Here is a 21,973-nt window from a genome sequence, read left to right on the forward strand (position 1 = left end):
TCCCACAGCTCTTCTGTTACTTTCGATGGGAGCTGGGCACTACTTGCGCGCCATTTTTTTTATATCTTATTGCAGATGTTGGATGAAGGCGTTTTGTTGATATTTGTGTTGCCGATGTAAAAAAGAAGTGTTATTTCTGCAACGGTTGTTCGGATGATCATTTTTGAGAAAACAAGATTCGAATTGGCATAGTAGGTATTTTATCCCGGACAAAGGTAGGTGGAGTGCAATGAAAGGATCAGGTTTCGGGCTGCAGTAGCGGCAGATGGAACATTCCACTTCCGAAGACGTTTAACAGTATTAGAACGATGTGGTAATTGCTTTGTGTGTGGTGTGAAGTTCATAATATGCACGCGGGTTTATCTTAGTTCCTAAATTATTCGACCGGTACAGATCGAGGATACGCGTCAGTAATTTAAACATTTCCCTGAAGAGGAACTAGAGTAGAAAATATACCCTATCACTTCTAATAGAGACTCATAGATGACTCAGGTAAGCAGTACATAGAAAAATCGAACTTGTGCCGGTAGCTTTAGCTTAACAAGTCTGGTTAACTAACTTGGCTAATTCTATTAAAGAAAGAGTGAAACTGTGGTAGTATTTACAACAAACATTTATTGCGCAATTCTGAAGCAATACTTCAAATTTATGTATTAAATTTTGTCATGTTCTAATTATGAAAACGTCAATATTTAGATTTTTAGTATATTTAATGAGCAGAAACGTTCCGATATGACGATTAGTTTGATTAGCTTTGTCGTATTTTGACTGCCATGGAAAAAGGAAAATTTGGGCAAGCATGGATAAATAGTAGCTCAATATTTCTGACAACGCACAGCATTTAGTTAAATGATGTTCATTTTTAATGACGCGTGTCACGGGTGACTTTTTGATAGTGCAAAAGATTGTCATGACGCTTTAATGGGACAAAATGGTTGTGTACTTATTGCAGGCTTATATAAAAGGCATGCCGAAAAAGCCTGATAAGCATTACAAATTTGTTATTTTTAATACAACAGTTTTTTCCTAATTCGCAACAAAGGGTCGAGCACAACGTTATATTCATAAGAAAGAATAAGAGTTTTACTACTTTGCTTACTTTCTCCAGGTTTCAACAACAACAGCGACAACGTCAATTTCTGGTGCCGAAGATGAACTCAATTGTGAAAATACACGCTATATCGGGCGTGTACGATGAGTCTCCACACTGTTACCTCTTACAAATCGATGAATTCAAGATTCTTCTCGATCTTGGTTGGGACGAATTTTTTAATCCGAAACCAATCAAGGATATGCGGCGATTGGTTAGTCAAGCGGACGCGATTTTGTTATCATATCCTGACCCGCTGCATTTGGGTGCGTTGCCGCACTTGCGCCACGAAATAAAATGTCCAATTTATGCTACTGTACCAGTTCATAAAATGGGCCAGTTGTTTATGTATGACCTGCATCAGTCCCGCCACAATATGGAACACTTTGAACAGTTTTCCCTTGACGATGTCGACGAAGCATTTGACATGATCACGCAGCTAAAGTACAGTCAAAGTGTACAATTTCAGGGAAAAGGTCACGGTATCAGCATTACGCCACTACCTGCTGGCCACATGCTCGGGGGAACGGTATGGCGAATCACCAAGGATGGAGAAGAGAACATCGTGTATGCCGTCGACTATAATCATAAAAGAGAACGTCACCTTAATCGCTGCGCACTAGAAACGATTCAAAAGCCGTCACTCCTAATTACAGATGCCTTCAATGCAAACTATAATCAGCCTCGTAGGCGAACCCGGGATGAACAGCTTCTGACGACAATCATGACAACCGTCCGTTCTGGTGGAAACGTGCTCATAGGTGTTGATACTGCGGGTCGAGTCTTAGAGTTAGCACACATGCTTGAACAGTTATGGAGAAATCAAGATTCAGGACTCATGGCCTATTCGTTGGTGATGGCAAGCAATGTTGCGAAAAGCGTTATAGACTTTGCCAAATCACAGGTGGAATGGATGAGTGACAAAGTGATGCGATCTTTCGAAAGTGCACGCAACAATCCTTTTCAGTTCAAGTACCTCATACCATGTTACAGCCACGGCCAAATCCAGTCAGTCCCCGAACCAAAGGTTGTTCTCGCTTCCATGCCCGATTTGGAGTCTGGGTATGCCCGAGACCTTTTTATGCTGTGGGCAAGTAGTGAAAGGAACTCTGTTATTCTCACATCGCGAAGCTCGCCAGGGACATTAGCACGCACTCTTATAGATCAAAAACCGAAAGTTGTGCATCTCACGCTCAAGCAAAGAGTTCCACTGGAAGGAGAGGAGCTTGAAGAGCATCTTCGAGTGGAGCGGGTTAAAAAGGAGAAAGAGCTCAAAACTGAAGACTCTTCTGACGAAAGTGACGTCGATGGAGCAATCGAGGATGTGGAAGAAATGGAGCCCGATTCAAAGCGGCCACGCTTAACCTCAGAAAGTGGCTTTGCCGAAAAGCAGTCATTCTTTCAGAAGCCAACAAAGAAGGGTCACCTAATGTTTCCCGTCCGTGAGGATAAACTTAAATGGGACGAATACGGGGAGATTATTAATCCTGAGATGTTCTCAAATATGGGTTTGAATGCTCCCGGTGACATTTTAGAGCCGACAATACCAGATGAACAGCGTAACGGCCAACCTCCAGTAGGAAAAGAAGAAGTAAAATCAGAGCCGCCGCCTGAACCATCAGAACTTCCCACCAAATGTATTGCTAAAGAAATTGTCATTCAGGTTCGTTGCAATGTGCAGTATATAGACTTTGAGGGACGTAGTGATGGCGAATCCATTCGATCCTTAGTGCAAATGATGAAGCCCAAACGACTGGTCATTGTTCGTGGAGGAGACGAAAGCAATACAAAAGCGTTCTACGATTATTGTGTGTCAACCGGCTGCGTCCAGGGTCACGGGGTTTTTGCTCCGAGGGCTCACGAAGTCGTTGATGCCACTACTGAGTCTCATATATATCAGGTTTGCTAGGTTTCTTTTGATTTTTATATCGTGACTATTATATATCATTCGCTACTCTAGATTGGTCGCATGTTTTTACGTGCGAATCTATTGCTACAATGACAACTCAATACAGTTGTAATATATTGTGATAATATCAGTTAGTTTTACTTAAGAGCATTCTGCATTATACAGCCAGAAACGTGTAGCAACAAATCGTAGAATAACCGAAGCTCTAATAGCCAAATCATACTAATGTTAGGACGATCTCGTATGTTTATTCAGGTTAAGCTAAAAGAGTCCTTGCTAGCGATGTTGAAGTTCTGTAAAGTTAAAAATGATGAGCTGGCTTGGGTAGACGCCGAGGTGGCCGAACCTGAAGAAGACTCGGACTTGAGGCGTGGCGATGAGGCCACCGAAGAGCTACTGGCGTTGCAACCTGTTCAAGACCAGAAGCTTCGTCCACGGCACAATCCGTTATTCATTAGCGACTTCAAGCTATCAGACTTCAGACAGGTTTGTATTCAGTTTTTCCGTAATCATAATAATACGTGCATGTTTTTAAGACTGGACGCTGCGACATCACGCACGTGTAGTAATCCAAGTCTTGTTGGATTTTGGTGATGGAGCTAGCAGAGTTCACTTACGTAGGTGAGCTTAAAAAATATGTTAAAATAGGTATGCCTTCATTGAATACGAGCATTTTATTAACGGGAAAACCATAAAAGGAGTCAGTTTGATTTTCTCTTTCCTATTACGATTCTTACGACTCAAAAGATCTGTACTTAGTAGGTGAATTGGATAATGTTAATAGCATTTTCTTATGCGTGGCTATTAAAAATTATTCGGTAGCAGGAAATATTTCGTTATGAAATATGAAAAAGTTCCGAGCTTTTTTAAAAAAATTAAATGCTTACGTTTAATATAATTAAACGTTTTTTAACCGAACTGATAAAACTCGGCAAGATGAGACGATTTGTATATAGTATACTCGTCCATGAAGTTGATATTTCCGAATATGTGGATGGCCGAGTTTCGGTTCGGCTTCGGGCCAAAAGTTTGAATGAGCATAAATGACAGTGGCGCCTTAAAGATTCGGAAAACGAAACAATAAACAGGCGCATATCGTTCGCAGTGGTCAAGTCGCATAATACAAAACAAATAAAAACAGACCTTTTATCTTTAGGTACGTGCTAACTTAATGGCTTGTTTTACCGTAAAACTCGCTTGATTTTTATCGAGATGAGAGAAACGTTGGAGCAACTTTCTGTAATATAACGATTTCCAGTTGAAACATTTATTTGTTGTTGTTATTTATAAATATATTCGATATGTTACATATTCTAAACTTTCTTGTCTTGGCAGGTACTACTGAAAAACGGAATTTCAGCTGAATTCTCGGAAGGTGTACTTTACTGTAACAATCGTAGTGTAACTGTCGAGCGGGGTTTAATTGTTAAAGGTTCACTAACTGAAGACTACTTCCGTATCCGCGACCTTCTTTATGAACAATACGCTATACTTTAGGAAGCACTGTTCCGTGTAATAATTATGTAATAATAGTGTATATACCGTAAATAAAGAAACACAAGTTGAGCATCCTCCGAAAAGGGAAGGATAAAAAATCAACTCTTATTTTGTATAATTGCTGAAGTAGTCAATATTTTTGCAGCAGGCGTATCCTCTAAGCAACCTCGATATATGATTAATGTTTCGAGAAATTCACATCAGGCAGCAAGATATAATATTCATGTAGGCCTACTATATCCATGAAGTGAATGTATAATTCACAAAAATAGTGCAGTATCTATTTGTCGCTGTTGAGACTCGAACCAGCGATCCCTGGACTTTCCTAGAGCCAGTAACCGAGAGACAAATTTAAGTGAATAGTCACAAAGCGAATCACAATTTTGCCAATATCAGTGAATACGTTTCTTACATAGCTCAAATTTAATATACAAAAAAAACGTTGCGTCAAATGTGGTTTTTCTGTTTAATTATGTAGATGACAGTTAGGCTAATTTTTTTTTAACAGGAAATGCCTTCTATGACGTAGAATATCCCAGTAAAAATTTACTAATAAAATAAAAAATTAAAATAAATACTCTAAAATTTAATTAAACCTGACGAACTTCAATTTTATACGCTGGCTTTATCAGATACATCGGATTTAACCTACATGCGTAGTTTGTCATTAATAGAGACGATTACCATTTCAAAACATTTTAAAAAAGCAGTCGGTTCTCAAATATAGAACCGCAGCATGCATGTTGTTGCCATTGTTTAATAGGTAAATGCTGCGAGAACTATAAGATCGACTGTTCTTTCGCATGTCGTTGCCGTTGTTTAATAGGTAAATGCTGCGAGAACTATAAGATCGACGTAGCTTTCCTTCAAATAGTGAAAGTTCGTATAGTGTGACCCTAAATAAGCTATCTTTGCTATGTGTAAGAACAAAGTCTTTGTATTCAAGCTTGCTGCGTCATATATAAGCACATCTGACTTCATGGAGCGAAGCTAGCAATTTCTTGCACGTGTCCTACGAATTCACATCGCAATGGCTATATATGAGTTCTATCCTCTAGATAGACCGATTGATAAAACGCTTAGGGGACTTAGAAGCGAAAATAAATGGACGATGGAATTATCTGCGGTTAATTTATTTTTTCTTCATCATCTTCGGCTTGCAACTGCGTATACGATCACTCGGATATTTGGTGAAGAGGCAGGGGGTTCTATTGAATCAAAATACATACTTGCATTTAGAGATACTGTGACCATTACAGCCACGTCTCTCAAATTTTTCTTTAGTTTAACGATTGCTGAAAGCGTACGTACAAAAATTATCGTGCATTATCTGTCACTATCCACCCACTCATTGCAATCCAAAAATGAGTGACTCGCAGAAGTTAGCGGTAGTAGAAGTACGCTCATCGTTTTCGTAAGACGTAATTTCTCCACATAACACGGTCGAGGTAGCTATCTTTGAACTAAGGTTTTTTGACAACTCGTCCTGCTAATGACTTGACTTGTGCATTATCGATTACAACATATTCTTCTTATAAGTTCTCACTGCTTAGGATAAAGGACGTGTGGTGCATAAGGAAAGGCCACAAGAAGTATATATTACTTATATAAGTATAAGTAATTGTGTCTTGTTATTCAGCATCAACGAGAAATGTACGATTGATAGAGTAATATCTGTCTGTATCTACAAAAACTAACTAACCTTTCTATAAACGCTAAACGGCACCGGGTGTACAGAAAGACTAAACAAACGCCACGGTTTAATTGAAACTGACTAATAATAACATTCTTTTTCTCGGTTAATCCAATTTCTAGTAGCAGTTCTGTCATCACGTGCTATAAAAACTGCAAGCTCTGCCGTGTTCCTATCTTAAAAAAGCTTCGGTTCCTGTCCGAAAAATACAACACGACCTTAGATTATCTCGCAATAGCTTGTCTCGATTTTCCGACTTTGTGATTCCGTTATCGCTCATTTTCTAGCTAACCACGATATATATATCTTGCTTTATTTAAATGTTGTCACTAAATGGCATCTGTCTTTCCCGTTCCCACAATTAGAGTAGTAACAACCGTGATCATAAATAGTGACCTCACCAAAAGAATGATCATTATCATCGATATTATTATTATTAATACTTCTATTGGTTGTACTAGGTGGAGTTATACTGTTACCGTTGTATTCAGCTCCTCCTTCGTATACTAATAGGTTTATATTCTCGTTCATTTCTCACTTCTCTTTCAGTTCAAGCTGCATTCTATTTTACCTCAAAACCAACGAATTTGCTTCTCTATCACCATTAAATTATGCATTTCGGCTGAAACAAATCTGAGCCTAACTGATATTTTCCTAGATCCTCGATTTCATGTTGAGTATCTACCTGGGGGGTGAAGTACGACCACAGCGGTCGTTAGAACTAAAACTTTAGCAATATAGCCATTTAGCTCTACGCATTGATTCCGGCTGACCAGGGATTGCTTTGCAACAGGCATCAATCAAATTGGCGAAAGTACTATCATTAATCACCGTAGCATATACCCATCGTTCCTCAACTTCATGGAGTCGCGTTATCGAAAACGTAATTAATGCATTGTTGGGCGCATTGTACAAGTTTGACAGATTCCTGACCGCGCGTACATAGATCACTTAATGTGTCAGCCAAATTGAGTCGGGAGGCGAGACTACAAAGGTCGCGGTTGCCGTGGAGTAGAGTGCCTAGGGCCAGCAGCAACCTGAACTGGGCTTCTGGATCCGAAAGGCGGGAAATCACTTCAGCCATACTGCGAACTAGCCACTGCGAACGGAACGTGTTCGTCTCTCTGTGAAGACAGAACAGAAAAGACTTCAAGGTCATAGGTCTAACGAAAATTAGAATGATAATATTGAGTGACATGACTTAGTAATTACGATATACGCATTCTACCTTTTCGTCTAGGTGGTCCTGAGGTTAATCTGGACTTAATGGATACCTAATATATAGCAGTAATAACAAATAAATTATAACCAATGTTTTTCCACTATTAGTCCTAATGCTACGGCAGCGCTGTGGTAACATAAGTTGTCAATGGTAAACAGGCGGAAATGGTGATGTTGGCGGCAGCATCAGTGGCAATAGCACGTCAAAATCCGTTAGAAGACATATCCAGACAGAACCAATTCCTCACTCTCTCTCTCTCTGCCTATATATATATATATTATTATTATTATATATATAGGCAGCCTATTATATATAAAATATATAAAATGGAAATGGTACCAAAATAAGATTCGAGTTGCGACACTGAATCTTAAGTAAGCGGCCGGTTAGCTGTAGCATGGTTGCTAGGAAGCTAATAATACCTTAAAGTAAGATCACGTTGAAATCATTGGGTAATCGTTATTTCTACAGATATGTTTTCCGCATAAGTCGTAAACCATTTTCGTAACGTTATATACCTACCGTCCAGTAATATATCGTGATTAGTACATAGAATTAACGTCAGCCGAACCACGTATTCCTCTAATTCCGCGGTATTCACGTTTTGATTAATTTAGCTGTTTTTTAAAATTGAGGTATGTTCAAAAGATGTCTTTAGGCTGCCTTGAGATACGCATTTAGGTTACGCACTCCAGCCAGTGTGATGTTTCCATGCGTTACTATCATCGCTTTCGCGCAACCGCGCAAGTTTTGTAGTGCTCAAGTCATATTAGCGTAGGTGATAGTCTACACCAATCAAGTCGAACATTTGCAAATGTAAAACATAGCCATCCATTCCTCAGAGTAGATTTAACCCCTTATTTTCGTCGTTATACGTGCGTAGCTGATACCTAAGATTTTCTGCCAGCAGATCATAGCCTTCTCAATCTAACTTTTTTTCTTTCTAACTCCTTTGTGTTAATCTCTTTATGCAACGACAAACCTACAAAGTTAACATCAAACCAAATGAGCTGTTTCCTACAGTATTTACCTGTAAATCGATATTCTAACTTAGTTAGCTCGTACCGGAAATAAAAAAATCGGCACACATGAAAAAATAACGTTATGGTTCTACTCATCGTTGAAAGCGGTGAAAAGCTTCTCGAACGACTGCAGCACCCACAACCTAAAGTAGTCAGCACTCTTTGTACTTTGTATTTGTTGAGTAGCTTCTGGAGATGAAATACCCAAAGACGAAGCTCTAGACTCGGGTATAGTAAAGTCCGGTAGACGACGGTATTAAGTCTTAGTTGTGTTTAATAGACTTTCTTTCCGTAATGTTTTTTGTAGGCCGAAATGCCAGGCAACAAGCAAGCATGTGGCACGAAGCCACGGTCGATATTATATTACTGTACTTGAGAGTGAACCAGGGTATGTACACATGTACACTAAGCACCACGAAAAGCAAAAAAGCAGGAGCAATACGAGACTTCTTATGTAAGGATAATGGTCTGTGGTCTGCTTGCAAGCAAAAAACAAACTGTTAGTAAAGTAATCATGTGTAGTAAGTTATATCACGGCTTAAAGAGGAAGACGGCAATTCAGTTTGCATGCATGTATATCTGCGCTGTAAGCCAAAAAGTACCAGAAAATTGGACAAGCAACAACTCCGGTGTAGACAAATAGTTCCTAAAAAGGAACCCAGAACTAAGCATTAATGTGCTGGAGGCCTCACTAAGAGGAGTACCGGCAAATTTTTTGGAGCATCGGACTTAGGAGCATCCAAAGAAAGAATTTTACTTTCGAGCTTCAAATATCTATAACTGTGACGAGTCTGAATGCGCGACAGTACAAACCTGCTTAAAAGTCGTGGCCAGAGAAGATTGTTGTTAATTGCGGCGAGCAATATCTGCCGAAAAGTATTCAAGTTGTTTTCTACCAACAGTGCAATTCCACCGTTGCCAAAATGCAATGCTACCGTTCCTCATGTTTTCTCCTATATTAATAATGCCTCCTTGCTCTGTTGCTCGAATGGATCAAATAGTACTACCCATCTTAGTGATTTCAGGGACTCCGAAATCATGTAATTTTTACAGCACTTCGTGAAATATTCGATGCCGTTAGACAACTCAGTTTTTTCATAATTTAAAAGAGCATGCAATACGGCACCGACCAGTATTGCTAACCTACATCAGAAAGTAACATTCACTCGCTCCAACGTACTTAGTGAAGTTTTTTTTTTGTAGAAGCTGCAGCGTGCACTTACTGCTCTGCAGCCAGAGGCGGCGCGGATACTGGTATATGCAGCAACGAAGGTTCACAAGGAGCATCAACGTCAACAGGAACGGGATAAGATATGCTGAATGTGATTCAGTTATAGCTCATGCTTGCTTGGACCAACAGCCCAACACATTTGCAAATCTGCCCAAATTATGGCAGAGTAGTTGTTGAAAAATAGAGATAACTGCACGTTTTACATTTTAGTCATTAATGAGTTATGCATTTGGAATGTCATTGTGACTTGACTCTAGTAGTCTTGACTGTAGTTACTCGATAGATAGATTAAGAATTAACCCCGTCAGGCTTGGCAGGATATGCTTAGATGAGCAGGAGAAGAGAGAGAGAGAATGCGAGAGGCTGGCCGAATGAATCCTCCGTCGCCGTCTATGCTTTGCGTCTCTACGGACGAGAAGTCATTCGGCGATAGGACGATTATCGTGTACGTTATACGAACTATAGTATTTCTCTTATTGATACATTGCGTAGTTTAAATAGTGAGCTCAATAAGCATTTAATTTAGCACAATTTTTTGATCACCATCCATAATCACCAGCGACAGTAAATACATACAGTAGGGAGGTGATAAAATCTATTGCTTTCGTGATATTTCGTAAATTTCACCTATAAACGTATGCTATCAATCAATGGCTAAAGAAAAATGTGGCGACAGATGTTTCTCTAGGCTGCGATTTGTGATTGAAATATATACTAGATAATAGTCTGTCTCAATTCACCCCATGTGGTGTCTCAATTCAAACGAACATTGGAATAAGCTGAAACACCTTTTTATTTTTGTATAATTTAGCACAAGTACTAATATGTATACATTCAAGCCTGTGTATGGTTGCAATGCCATTAGGTTAATCAACGTGTTTCGTTCATTTAGAATTTTTTTACTTTTTACAGTCAGTGCGGCTACTATGACTTCCCCTATATCTTTCCGTTCAAAAACAAAATTTAGTCGCTTCCTAATTTGTTGTATAACAGTTGCTTCGAAATCTATGCAACGAGTTATAAAAAAAAAAGAATGTTTATAGAAGGACGATCTGGTAAGACGTTCCTTGTAAGTATAAGTTAGATAGTTAATTTTCGCTGTTGCAAATTGGTAGACACCTACTGTTCAGCTTCGCTGTTACAGAGAAGGACGAAGTTAAGGTAGAGTGAGCCCAATGCAATTTGGGTGTTTTTGTTTCCGTTGAACCCAAACTCGGATGAAACCTAACATAGATGACAATCAAATATTTCAATTGTAGTGGCATTAGTGCACATTTACGATTGGTCAATATGCATGGAAAAACATGAAATCAGTGAAATCGAACACGAGGAAACAAATTATAGTAAATTATTGAAAACAAACTTCGAATGACTCAATCTACTCAAGTATATTAGTGGAGGCATTTTATCAACTAGTAACCGGAATTAAAGGATCGCAGACAAAGGAATACCTTTAAAATTTTTTCCCATTCGCGATTGGCTAATCGCTGACCCGCTTCCCGAAGAAACATGTTGACAAAGAACCTAAAATACAGACATTATAATAGTTTTAGCTTCATACCGAAAACATCCCACCTTAATGGAAAGAAATTTCAGATGCGAACCATCAAAATCAGCGATTCAATTCGAGTTTTAAAATATACATCAAACATTTTATGCACGAAAGTAGTAATAGACAATCATAGAGTCTTACGTTGTATTTTAGTTGACTGAAGGCAGCGAATGCTAGGAAATCAATCAAACTTTTTTAACCTAACAAGACATTACGAACAATAGATGATCTATAATGCAGGCTATTAAACCAAAGTATCACTTTGTCCTTCGGGTTAAAAAGTACCGTTCCAGGAATAGCCTACCTGAGTGCAAGCATCCGATTTGCGGGAGCAGGTGAAGCAATAAGGGATGCAATTCGAGCCACCAGTTGCGAACTTCCCGCGCCACCACACATCAAAGAATTAACCGCTTCACTACGAATTGCACACCGTAACACATCCAGAGCAGGAAAGATGAACTCTACGATTAGCACAGCAAAGCAGAATGTAACGATGTAATAAAAAATCAATGACGAAAATCGCTAATTAGATAATTTAGAAAAACACCTACAAATAAGCGTATTTCCGAAATTTACTTCACTGAGCAGCTTAATCTTCAATACCCTGCAAATACCTAGAACGCGTTATTGTTATGCCAAGGACATCAGGTATTCACGAGGCATAACTGCATAGCAAGGACAAGCAAGTGGGTTACTATTAGTAATTAATATGTCCTTAATTGTATATTGAACAAAGACAACACATGTTCCATTAAAATATATTTAACCAGTATTAAAGCGTAAGAGAAAAACAGCTTCTCTATTCATTTACTCCCAATAGGATTGAAAAATAGTATGATATGCATGTAATCCACTTGTGGGTGATCGTGATTGAAAGCCAAGTTTGGAAGAGCTTTCTAGTCATTACTTAATCGGATGTGACTTCTCGGAGTACCCGATGCTGCTTAAGAGACCGATTTAGCACACAACTGGCTGCTATTCATCAGAGTTTTAGAATAAGGCTGAAAAGTAGCTTGTGATTTTTGCTATTGTTGCATCTTTGTACAAATGAATACTACAGACCACTGGGCCATTGAAGAAGGGTTTCAAGAGTGCGGATGTGACTTTCCTCCAAAGTATCCACTCGGCATTCAACCAAATCTTTGAGGGCATCTAAGTCTCCATCATTACGAACAATATTTTCTGGTGGAACCTGTAAGTTAAATTCCTTCAATTTATTTAGCATGCCAGATGTATTGGCGATGTCGAAAGCGATCCATTTACCGGTGTAGGGAAGGTGTTTCACCTGTAAACAACGAGTCATTATTGTGTGATAGCATTTTGTGCGTATCATTAGCCTTTCCGTACTTGCCTCAATACGAACGTCATGGTTGCCCAAATGATGAAAAATAGTGCGTTGTTATCAGAATTTCAGCAAATTTTAGTTATTATTCGACCTCTTCTCGTATAGCAAAGCTTCATTGAGATTATAATCTTTTACAATTACCCTAAATCGACAGTGCATCATTTCCCAAATGCAAATTCGGCTGAAAAACAAGCCAACATAAGCTCGAAAAATGTACGAAGGACAAAAAACGAAGCGCTAGTGAATGTCGTTCAAAAATTAAGACGATCGATAAGTTTCACGTCGGCAGCGAAGAAATTCTAAATGGGCACGACCACCATTACACATTAAAAATCCGACAGATGCTCTTCGAAGGGTCCAGCAAAAAAACTTGATCGGCTTCGTTTGCTGTTTGATTCTCTAAGGGGTTACACAGCAGCCGGTTCTCGGTTCTTTGAGGAAGAATATTTTTCTCATCATTGCAAAAATCAACTTTAAGCACCATCGTTGACTTAGAGTGACTTAGAGACTGCCTGCTGGCTAATGTTTATATTCTAAGAGAGTTTTCCAGTGCATGAGACGTCACGCCACCGTACTTCTCCGACAAATTACAACACCTCACAAAAAGTTTATCTACGTGTTATAAAGAAAAATCATGCATTTCCAAGTGAGATGATTTTCCTGTTAGTGCAGGACTTAGTGTTTGAAAATATAAACACGTTTTGGAATTAGCACATATGGCCGTCATACAACAAGAAGACGTTAAATTATTATGTAGGGTGTAATTAAGAAAGTGTCTAACAAGTTTTTGCATGACAGTGTCGAGTGGCTCACTTATACTAGCAAGACAACTTCAAAGGAAACATTTGAAATGAACGTATAAACAGTTTAGGCCCCGAATGAAAGAAGGCAAACAAAAAATAATCGAGGTAAAGAGGTTATATTGAATAAGCATTCGGAAATTACCTTTTAAGCAGATCTAAGAAATCGCTAAATATTTGTTTTTATTTGGTTAGGATCAGAGAAAAAGCCTAATATAGGCTGGAATACAGCCTTAAGTGAGCTTAGATAAAATATGTATAAATGGGTCACTCACCTCTCCTGGACTTGTATTGCCATTTTGAGCGACATCTATAGAAATACCGCGACTGGAACCCGGTACATAACGATTCCCTCCCGTGAATGGATCGCAAAAATCTTGAGATGGCGCCTCTGCTCCAAGGGTGACACCTGAAATTAGGGAGCAACGACGGTACTTATCACGTAACACTATACACATACACAATTACAGCCTAGCTTGTACACATTTTAGTACATTTATGGCTTTTTCAAATAGCGTAAGCAACGAACCTTTGGTGTTAGTGATGATAAAATTAGCGACGTTACTTAAATAGTCTTGCGGCAGCTGATGCTGGTGAATAAACCTTTGTGCTACATGCCAAGGATCCTCATTAACATTATATGGCAATTTGATCGGCTTAGAGTTGTCGTCGGTGTCAACATTGAAGACGAAATCATATTCTTTGCCTTCGTACATGACTTTGCTTCCTGAGCCTGGACTTCCAGTGCCGTCCGGAGTTCCAACGACGTCACCTACGAAAATGAACCAAGATGAAAAGATGTGTGCCTTTAGCGAAGCCATGCAAGCATGTTTTGATGTCATAAGGAGGGAAAAATTCGCAAAGGAAACACTCGCGTTGAATTTCACCCAAATACTGATATTTCTAACTGTACATAATCATTAGTAGTTGTGTAAATTCCTTGCTCTACACTCAGATAAAAACCTCTATTTTAAAACAAAAAAAAGGAGGGAAAAAGTATATTTATGAAAATCAAATCTTGGCTAATACAATTATGCTATTTTAATTGAAGTGTTATCTCCTTTTAGATACATTTTTTTATTGTTTTCCGGTTTGATTTTCAGCTAAACGTCGCAATCTAAGTATATACTCACAAAGCAAAAAGAAAAAATAGATCGTACATAAAATTGTGTTGGAGACCGTCAAACTTTTTTTAGAATTGCCAAGTTCCTAAAAAAAAAAAAAATCCACAAAAACATCTGTTTAAAAAATTATTCTGAATAATTTCTATCTATGGCGTTTATTGCGCGAGTTCTAGATGAAACGATGGGTCGGTATGAGTTAGTGCATGATTGCATATTCCCCTGAGTCTAAAAAAATATTTTTCTACGTTAGACTCTTCCCTTTTTCATACAATTTGTTATTGTCAAAGTTGTAACAAGTATTCATGTTATGCTATTGCTCTTCAATGCATCTGTACCTTGACTTCTTTCTTACCTATTTTATTCCAGCTTTGCTGGTCCATCGACCACATGTAAGCAGACACCTGAGCACCATCCCTAATAAGAATCGTCTGTCCCTCGCGTTTGCCGCGTTCCTTAAGCATTTCTGTACCAGGAAGGTCCTCGGTTTTAATGTCTCCAAGCTGTTGCGGTGCTGGAGTACACTTTGCAACCTCTTCTTCAAAGGCACGAATTTCTGATGGACTAGCCTTAAGCGCCTCGTACCTGTAAGTTTCCGTTTACAAAAACCTGTTTTTAGACTTATGATAACGCTTTAAGACTTTTGTCTTGCATCAAGAATTAACTACAAAAGAACATAGTTGCGGCTATTTCACGTTGTAACGCTTGCACGCGCCACCAAGACCGTTTAAACTTAAATCAGATGCTCAACTTAATGGTAATATTGGTTTTAAATTTTACGAGCATTATACCATATTTGAAAGTCTCAACGCAGTAAAGTTGAATCGGATTAAAAAAGAATACATAATTTTAATTTTAAAATGGTCGTTTGTGAGTAATTCAAGTTATTTGTTAGAAATTTTGAGATGGTTTTAGTTCTCTCACGCTTCAATAACGCTTAGTACTGCTCACAAGACAGAACTCTTGCTTTTCGATGTTCTATTGTTGGTACCTTGTGAAAACTCTAGCCACATTGTCGCTACATCCTGCAACGATATCTCCATTTTGCAAAAGCGTAACGCTCCATACGGTTGGACATGGCATGCGAAGTGTTTGTTGACAATCACCCCGAACAGTCCATACGCGAACAGTACCATCTTCTCCACATGATATGAAAAAGTCACTGTCTTCTAGGGCAACAATTGAGTAAATAAAGCTTGTGTGGCCCTGCAAGCAATTAAAAAACAATCTTCCATATAAGAAACATTCCGCGGTAATTACTTTTGACGATCGTAGGTTCGCTAGTTAATTTGTTAAACACCATCTGCTGAAATTACTGTACAGGGAGCGTGTTTGATACGACTTCGCGTTTTGCTACTTTCGAATCTACATTTCTTCATATTCTTGAGATTTATTCACCTGTTTGCACCTATAACAAGCACTTTTTGGATCCATCTGACAGATTTGTCCACATTGATCAAATATTTATAACTATTCAAGTATCGTTCACCCAACGTTTGTGCGGTGAAATACGCAATACATATGAATGTAACAAGTGTTTATATATACTAATAAAGGGTGCTGTAAATCTCGAACAAAATATCACGAGGCTATTATGGTACAAAATACGAATACGACCGAACCTTGTAGACATGCAGACAGTCACCCGCCGTCTCCCAGTGGCGAATAGTTCCATCATTTGAACATGAAAGAAATTCTTTGGTGGACAGAACTGCCAATCCACGAACGCAATCTTCATGACCTGTAAATGTTTTCTCGCAAGCACCAGCCCTCCACAGACGAATCGCTCTATCTGCCGAACCTGAAAACGCAAACCCGGCAACTTAAAAACATATTATACCACGAATTTGTCAACCTAAAAGGGTCAACCTGGTGGAGGGATGTTGGTTGACTAAATCGACAATAAATAAAAAGGCCACATTCTTCAAAAGAGAATTCCATATAAACCCTGCAATTGGCCCTAAGAGGCTCAAAAGCCCAAAAACACCGCATGGTAGATGTAGAACCTTACCCGTAAGAATTAGCCCCTGTTGCGGCATGAGTGCTACAGCCCACACAGCTCCTTGATGACCTTCTAAAGTCAACATGCACTTCTGACCCGACCATACCCTAGCCGTTTTGTCCCAGGAACCTATAAAAACAATTGCACAAAATAATGCAGCATAATAACGCATAAAATCTTTACTAACACTGCCTTTAAGCACGTAATCATTTATAACGTAGTTGTACCAATATATCACATAAAACGGTGTGATGTAATTTGAGAAAAGTCTCATGAAAGTTTCAGAATGTTCCTTCACAGCTTACATGCAAATAATTGCGATAAACAGCGAATTTAACCAATCTCACACATTTGTAACCGCGGTACTTTATTGCATTTTCTCAATTTCCATACTGCTATGTTATAATGGCACAACGGTATGATATGTCTAAAATTCAACTGCTACAACAATGACTGCTGTAGCCATTCAAATATTCTTTAGAAATTGTATAATAGAATACAGGAATAGTATAGAACACATACGTTCTATTGAATTTCTATTGCAATAATTTGTATATCTTTTGCTAATTCGACAAAATGCGAAATGAATACTTTGCAATGGCTTAGAGACTTATGCCTGACGAGGTATGTGGTACCTGATATACTTCATTAGTAATGAAGCTAATGCGCGAAACCGGTGGATAAACGAATATTATTGACTTTTAAGATACAAACGATTGGAGTTACCATCGTACTATTGATACAAAAGACACAGGTACATAAGCTTTAAGAAACAATTTACGACCGCCTCAATCCGGAACCAAAGCATATGGCGCACGCGTACTATAACGCGTATTGTTGCTATGCTGCAATTGCAGACACAGGATCTGATTATTTGCCTGTTGTTAGTGATCGCTTATTCACTAGAAACCGTCGCTTTGCGATTACTTACCAGATACGAGAGTGCCGAATTGACCAGTAGCTAACGAGCATACGGCACCTGAGTGGCCCAGCAGTTTATGCAACGGTGCATTTCCGTCAAGATTAAAGCAGTAAATGTTACAGTCATGCGATCCGACGAAAACGAGACCTTGTGGAAATTGATCTGAAGGTGGCATACAACATACTGCTGAGACGAAGCCAGTCGGGCCCTGAAGGCATTGTGATTCCGAATACACCGACGAAGGATCCCTAGATAATTATAGAGAAAACAAAAATATTGACCTATCGCTGCATGAGACGCTGTATCCAGAACAAACGTGTCAGATAAGGATTAAAGTAAAATATGTACTATCGTATAGTGCTATATATCATATAGTACTATCGACCTATAGTGATAGAATCTGTCGTAAGGTCATTGTAAAAGCTTATATAGAAGGGCCATATTGATTTTTAACTTACAATATATATTATGAATTTGTTACTAAAAAACATACAAATTAATGTTATTATTAATTTATTTAATTCATTAAATTAATTAGTAATTTCACTACCTAAATCGCTTTGAATTATCTGTTAGTTTATTAATGTAAAATTTACACAATTAACAAAACCACAGTAAAACCGGTTTCCATAAGGCCCCGCCTTGATATTACTGTTCAGTGTCGATTTTTCGCTTTTCCTTCATATAAACTACAACGGTTCAGCTTGGTCTGATGTTATTCAGAGCCTCCATAAAAGTAACTGAAATAAATATATTTTTCTTCGCTTTTAGTTGGTGATTACTTACTCGAAATGAAGTGGTATTTGTGAGTAGGACCAGCTAACGAATACTATAATTTGCAAGACACAATTACCATCCCCCTACTGGTTACAAAAAAAAAGATACTTCATTATACCGCCTCCGAAGGACCAATATTAAATTCTATGTATTAATACCCAGCGACGATGCTTGCTTCAACAAACGAGACATCTGTCTCGGAGAAATGGACTGGTTAAACAATTCGGTAATGCAAGAAAAATATCGACAAGGATGAATGCTAAGCTTATTGAACCTAACAACCATTAAATAATAAGGACCATTAAATGGCTACAACATCCAATTTTGTTCATTTGCTTTGAAATAAGTATTCTCTGTTTAATAACTAGCCACGCGTTTACCGAAACAGCCTAAAGTGCATTAAAAACGTTGCTTGGATTGCTATCTAAGTAGGCATAACCAATATAACAGCCCTAGTCTTAAATACCTACTACCATCCTTTTTGTACGCCCTGCATGACAAAAACTTACCTTAAAACCCCTTAAACGCAATCTCCCTTTACAAAAAAAAACTGGTAAAAACAGTTAGAAATCCGCGTAGTCATCACTGACACGTGAAACCAAGAGCGGCTACTTTAAAGCTGCGATTCGCCTACTTCAGTTGTTTTGTTCATTCAGTTCACAGCCGAAATTGCCTCGATGTGAATCAACAGTTGTCAGTTGCCATTAATGAATACCGTCTGCTGCGCTCAGCGGGCTCTCTAGTGATTAAAAGACTACGATGGTTGCTAACTCGGATTAGACTCCCCAGCGTCTAATAGAAACAGACAGAATGAACATGAACCTGTATCGAGATTCGAAGCCTCAAAACACAAAGACATTTTTACGAACTCTACAAAATGCAAAAATAAATTTACTAGTAAAATTTGTCCTACGATCATATTGTCTTTCAGTTGTCGTATACCGTGTCAATAATTAGTGTCACTTTCGAATATAATGAAATAGCTGTCACCTAATGCTACGTTAGCGAAAACGTTAAAAAGTTCCTAAATATAAAAAGAAATACATAGGATGCAGTTGAGAGCATCCATTGAAAACGTACTCGCTCTGCGTCCAGATCCGTGTTGTGCGGTCCCTCGACCCACTGACGATCGCGCCTTCAGGAAAGCAGGAGGTGGCCACTACACGAACATCCTGTGAATGGCCCACCAGGGTGGCGCGAAGCATGTAACTCGCCGCGATGCCGTCTTCTGTTGCCATCGCCAACTACCCGCCGAAATATAGTACGCTTATCACACGCTCTTTGTATGCTCAATTTGCCCTTTTATGTTTTTTTGTTTCCAACCGTACGTCTTTCCCTTTAAAAAGGAATCCACCAGTACCACTCTTCAATTACAAACTAGAACAGTAAGACAAGTAACAGATAGGGAGCGGTTACGAGCGGAAGAGGAATGTATAGCGCACGAGCGCCACCATCGCTCTACTAATCTTTTTGTTTAAATTTCTATATCATTATATATCGGTATGATGAATTTCTCAACCCAAGCTTCCAAATGCAGCCTCTTATTGTTTCTTTTGGTTTCACTATTCTCTGTATCCTTGGTTGATGAGATGTCACTGTCTCTAGTTTTTTTTGTCCGAGCCTTCACTTATTCAACTGTGATTACAGATCAACCAATAGATCATCCAGTAAATATTCAGAACCAGAGTCCCAAGTGGATAAAAAAAACTTTAAGAGCCAAACACATGCTCAAGTACACTTACCCTTACACGGAATATGAAAAACACGCCTGCTATATTAGAAACACTTGTAGTATAATAATATGGATACGATTTCACTAATGTTGATGGCTGTTTAAATTTTCCGAAACCTTTGACGTTCCAGTTTTTTTATTCGATTGGGTATGAAAGAACCCGAACTGGAAAACTTTAGTTGGGACACTGTGACGGCGCTATCCCAACATGAGATCAATGGGACGGTCATACAGCGTTAGTTAAAGAATCAATAACAAAAGCTCGTGTCAGCTCGAATCAGCGCCATTGCATTCAGAGTGAGAGAGAGTCGCGCAAATGCAGGTCATTTTGAACCCGGATATAGCAGACGATTTCCGAGTAGCCCGGGAGTTTACAAGACGAAATGGAACTCATTAGCTTGAATCAATTAAACCTGCTTTACTAAAAGTTCACGGTATAATATATGTGCTCGATACGGTCGCTAGATTATCGGTTAAACAACTTTTTCAGCACAGTTCCTTTTCCTTCTGGGAAGAAGCAATGAAGTATTCTAATGTGATACCGCAGTCTTTAAAATGCTCGTTCAGATGAACTTGCAACTATGTGCTGATTTTTTGCTCACAACTTTTTAATTTCAGGCCCATTCTTCTATCAAATAAAGTATTTTCGTTTTTTTAAGAAAACATCTAAAATTATTGCAGAGATTGATTCAAATAAAATCAAACAAATAGTTATGGTAAATTCGAAGGAAGCCAAAACGAACGGTGACAATATTACCGAAGTTTTAAGAGTAAACAGAGAGGTTACTGCAGTTTCCTCGATGCCGATATTCTAACACTATTTATAAGAAAGGAAGTTATTTCTACTGCGTTGTATAGCTGATCCATTATAATATCAGATTTGTGGCAGACATTGTGTTTGAGCCACCAAGAATAATGAAGCATTGAAATTTGGAACTTATATGAGTAAATTTATTCGAATATATATGTATATAGATTAAAAAAGCCTTGCAATTGCGAGGTTAACCTGTATTCTAAATCCTTCAAACTATTTACTCATAAGTAAATATTGTGAGTAAAAAAATGTCCTTGTTGCGTATAATTGCGTTCAGGGCTAAATGGGTGGCACACAAAAACATAGCCTGCAGCTTTTGCTATTTTTCACCAGTTTTCTGTCTCTGTGAGTTGTCTGTTGGTTTGTGTGAGTCTGTATTACTACGTGCAAAGGTTTGCATCAATTGCATCGTTCCAATGCTCGATTTTTGGGGCAGAAGGAGCTTTATCACAACTGGTTTTAGACAAATTGGGTTTTTGAACCACATGGATACACTAGATCAAAGCGCGTAAATTATAGAACAGTCATTGTTATTATCATTCTCTTTAGTCTCGACGTTCACTATGCTCAGGGAATGATCTCAATAATATCTGCTAAAGTCTTTCAAAATTGTATCCAGTTTTTTAATCAAATCTTTGTCGTGGTCGAGAATTCTCATAACCTACAACATACAATATTGTCACTAAACGGCTGGAGTTATGTAGGCTTGTTAAGCGCATTTAATATGCTCAATTGATAAAGACGATACGCTTGTACAAACTTAATATATTTTCCTTAGTGACTTTTGAATTTTATGAATTCTACGAACGCTTTGCTCAGATTTAGTCTTAGGTTAGCTCAGATTAGGCGCTATAATATACATCGTAGATATACATTATTATCGAAATGCTCAGGACAGTGTTCATCGGTTTCTCCAATCTACAGGGAACAAATAAGTGATATATATATCTTTCAAAATTGTACCTAGTTTTTTAATCAAGTCTTTGTCGTGGTCGAGAATTCTCATAACTCGTATGCATGAATTCTTTCCTGCAATTTGCTAATAGCGGCAACTATCGAAATCGTCCACGTCATTCAGTGTTTGATGTGTTTTACTTGACCATTTTAGCATCACTACCGCCTATCGACGGCGTTTTGAAAGGTTATGAGTAAAATCCAGATGTTTTGCGCTTCGAAACTTTTCGAGCAGTATATACCTGTATTGATGTCAAAGTAGACTGTTAAATGACGTGGCTGTAAAAGAA

General features: G+C 38.5%; 2 protein-coding genes across 11 annotated transcripts; one reads left to right on the plus strand and one right to left on the minus strand.

The window, feature by feature from the left end:
- The first annotated feature begins 62 nt into the window (after positions 1 to 62).
- Cpsf100 (cleavage and polyadenylation specificity factor subunit 2) lies at positions 63 to 4,614 on the plus strand. 3 transcript variants are annotated; one of them, XM_022795122.2, is made up of 4 exons: positions 63 to 191; positions 1,109 to 2,990; positions 3,255 to 3,485; positions 4,335 to 4,614. In XM_022795122.2, the coding sequence occupies exons 2-4, from the start codon at positions 1,152 to 1,154 to the stop codon at positions 4,494 to 4,496; spliced, it is 2,232 nt and encodes a 743-aa protein (XP_022650857.1). In that variant the 5' UTR covers positions 63 to 191; positions 1,109 to 1,151; the 3' UTR covers positions 4,497 to 4,614. The 3 variants fall into 3 exon arrangements, with proteins under 3 accessions (XP_022650857.1, XP_022650856.1, XP_022650855.1); XM_022795121.2 differs by having other exon boundaries at positions 70 to 215; XM_022795120.2 differs by having other exon boundaries at positions 103 to 492.
- A 999-nt stretch (positions 4,615 to 5,613) lies between these two features.
- Positions 5,614 to 20,219, minus strand: Plap (phospholipase A2 activator protein). Of its 8 annotated transcripts, none has more exons than XM_086979025.1 (14): positions 19,926 to 20,219; positions 19,264 to 19,560; positions 17,416 to 17,654; positions 16,494 to 16,613; positions 16,105 to 16,304; positions 15,474 to 15,688; positions 14,838 to 15,067; positions 13,891 to 14,133; positions 13,637 to 13,770; positions 12,279 to 12,408; positions 11,521 to 11,677; positions 11,116 to 11,188; positions 10,788 to 10,888; positions 5,614 to 7,313 (listed from the first exon to the last, which is right to left on the minus strand). In XM_086979025.1, exons 2-14 carry the CDS (start codon positions 19,419 to 19,421, stop codon positions 7,049 to 7,051), a joined length of 2,265 nt encoding a protein of 754 aa, XP_086835151.1. In that variant the 5' UTR covers positions 19,422 to 19,560; positions 19,926 to 20,219; the 3' UTR covers positions 5,614 to 7,048. The 8 variants fall into 8 exon arrangements, with proteins under 8 accessions (XP_086835151.1, XP_086835153.1, XP_086835150.1 ...); XM_086979027.1 differs by lacking the exon at positions 12,279 to 12,408 and adding an exon at positions 12,480 to 12,501; XM_086979024.1 differs by having other exon boundaries at positions 12,279 to 12,501; positions 19,264 to 19,427; positions 19,926 to 20,218.
- Between the last annotated feature and the right edge of the window lie 1,754 nt (positions 20,220 to 21,973).

Source organism: Varroa destructor, unplaced genomic scaffold, assembly GCF_002443255.2.
Source record: "Varroa destructor unplaced genomic scaffold, Vdes_3.0 BEIS01000002.1, whole genome shotgun sequence".
Lineage (NCBI taxonomy): Eukaryota > Metazoa > Arthropoda > Arachnida > Mesostigmata > Varroidae > Varroa > Varroa destructor.

Coding starts and splice junctions, on each gene's coding strand:
- Cpsf100 (XM_022795122.2), top strand. CDS start 1,152: ATGAACTCAATTGTGAAAATACACGCTATATCGGGCGTGTACGATGAG. Junction 2,991..3,254: donor CTGAGTCTCATATATATCAG/GTTTGCTAGGTT, acceptor ATGTTTATTCAG/GTTAAGCTAAAAGAGTCCTT. Junction 3,486..4,334: donor AGCTATCAGACTTCAGACAG/GTTTGTATTCAG, acceptor TTGTCTTGGCAG/GTACTACTGAAAAACGGAAT.
- Plap (XM_086979024.1), bottom strand. CDS start 19,421: ATGGCAACAGAAGACGGCATCGCGGCGAGTTACATGCTTCGCGCCACC. Junction 16,305..16,493: donor ACAGGGGCTAATTCTTACGG/GTAAGGTTCTAC, acceptor TATGTTTTTAAG/TTGCCGGGTTTGCGTTTTCA. Junction 10,889..11,115: donor AATGGGAAAAAATTTTAAAG/GTATTCCTTTGT, acceptor CATCTATGTTAG/GTTTCATCCGAGTTTGGGTT.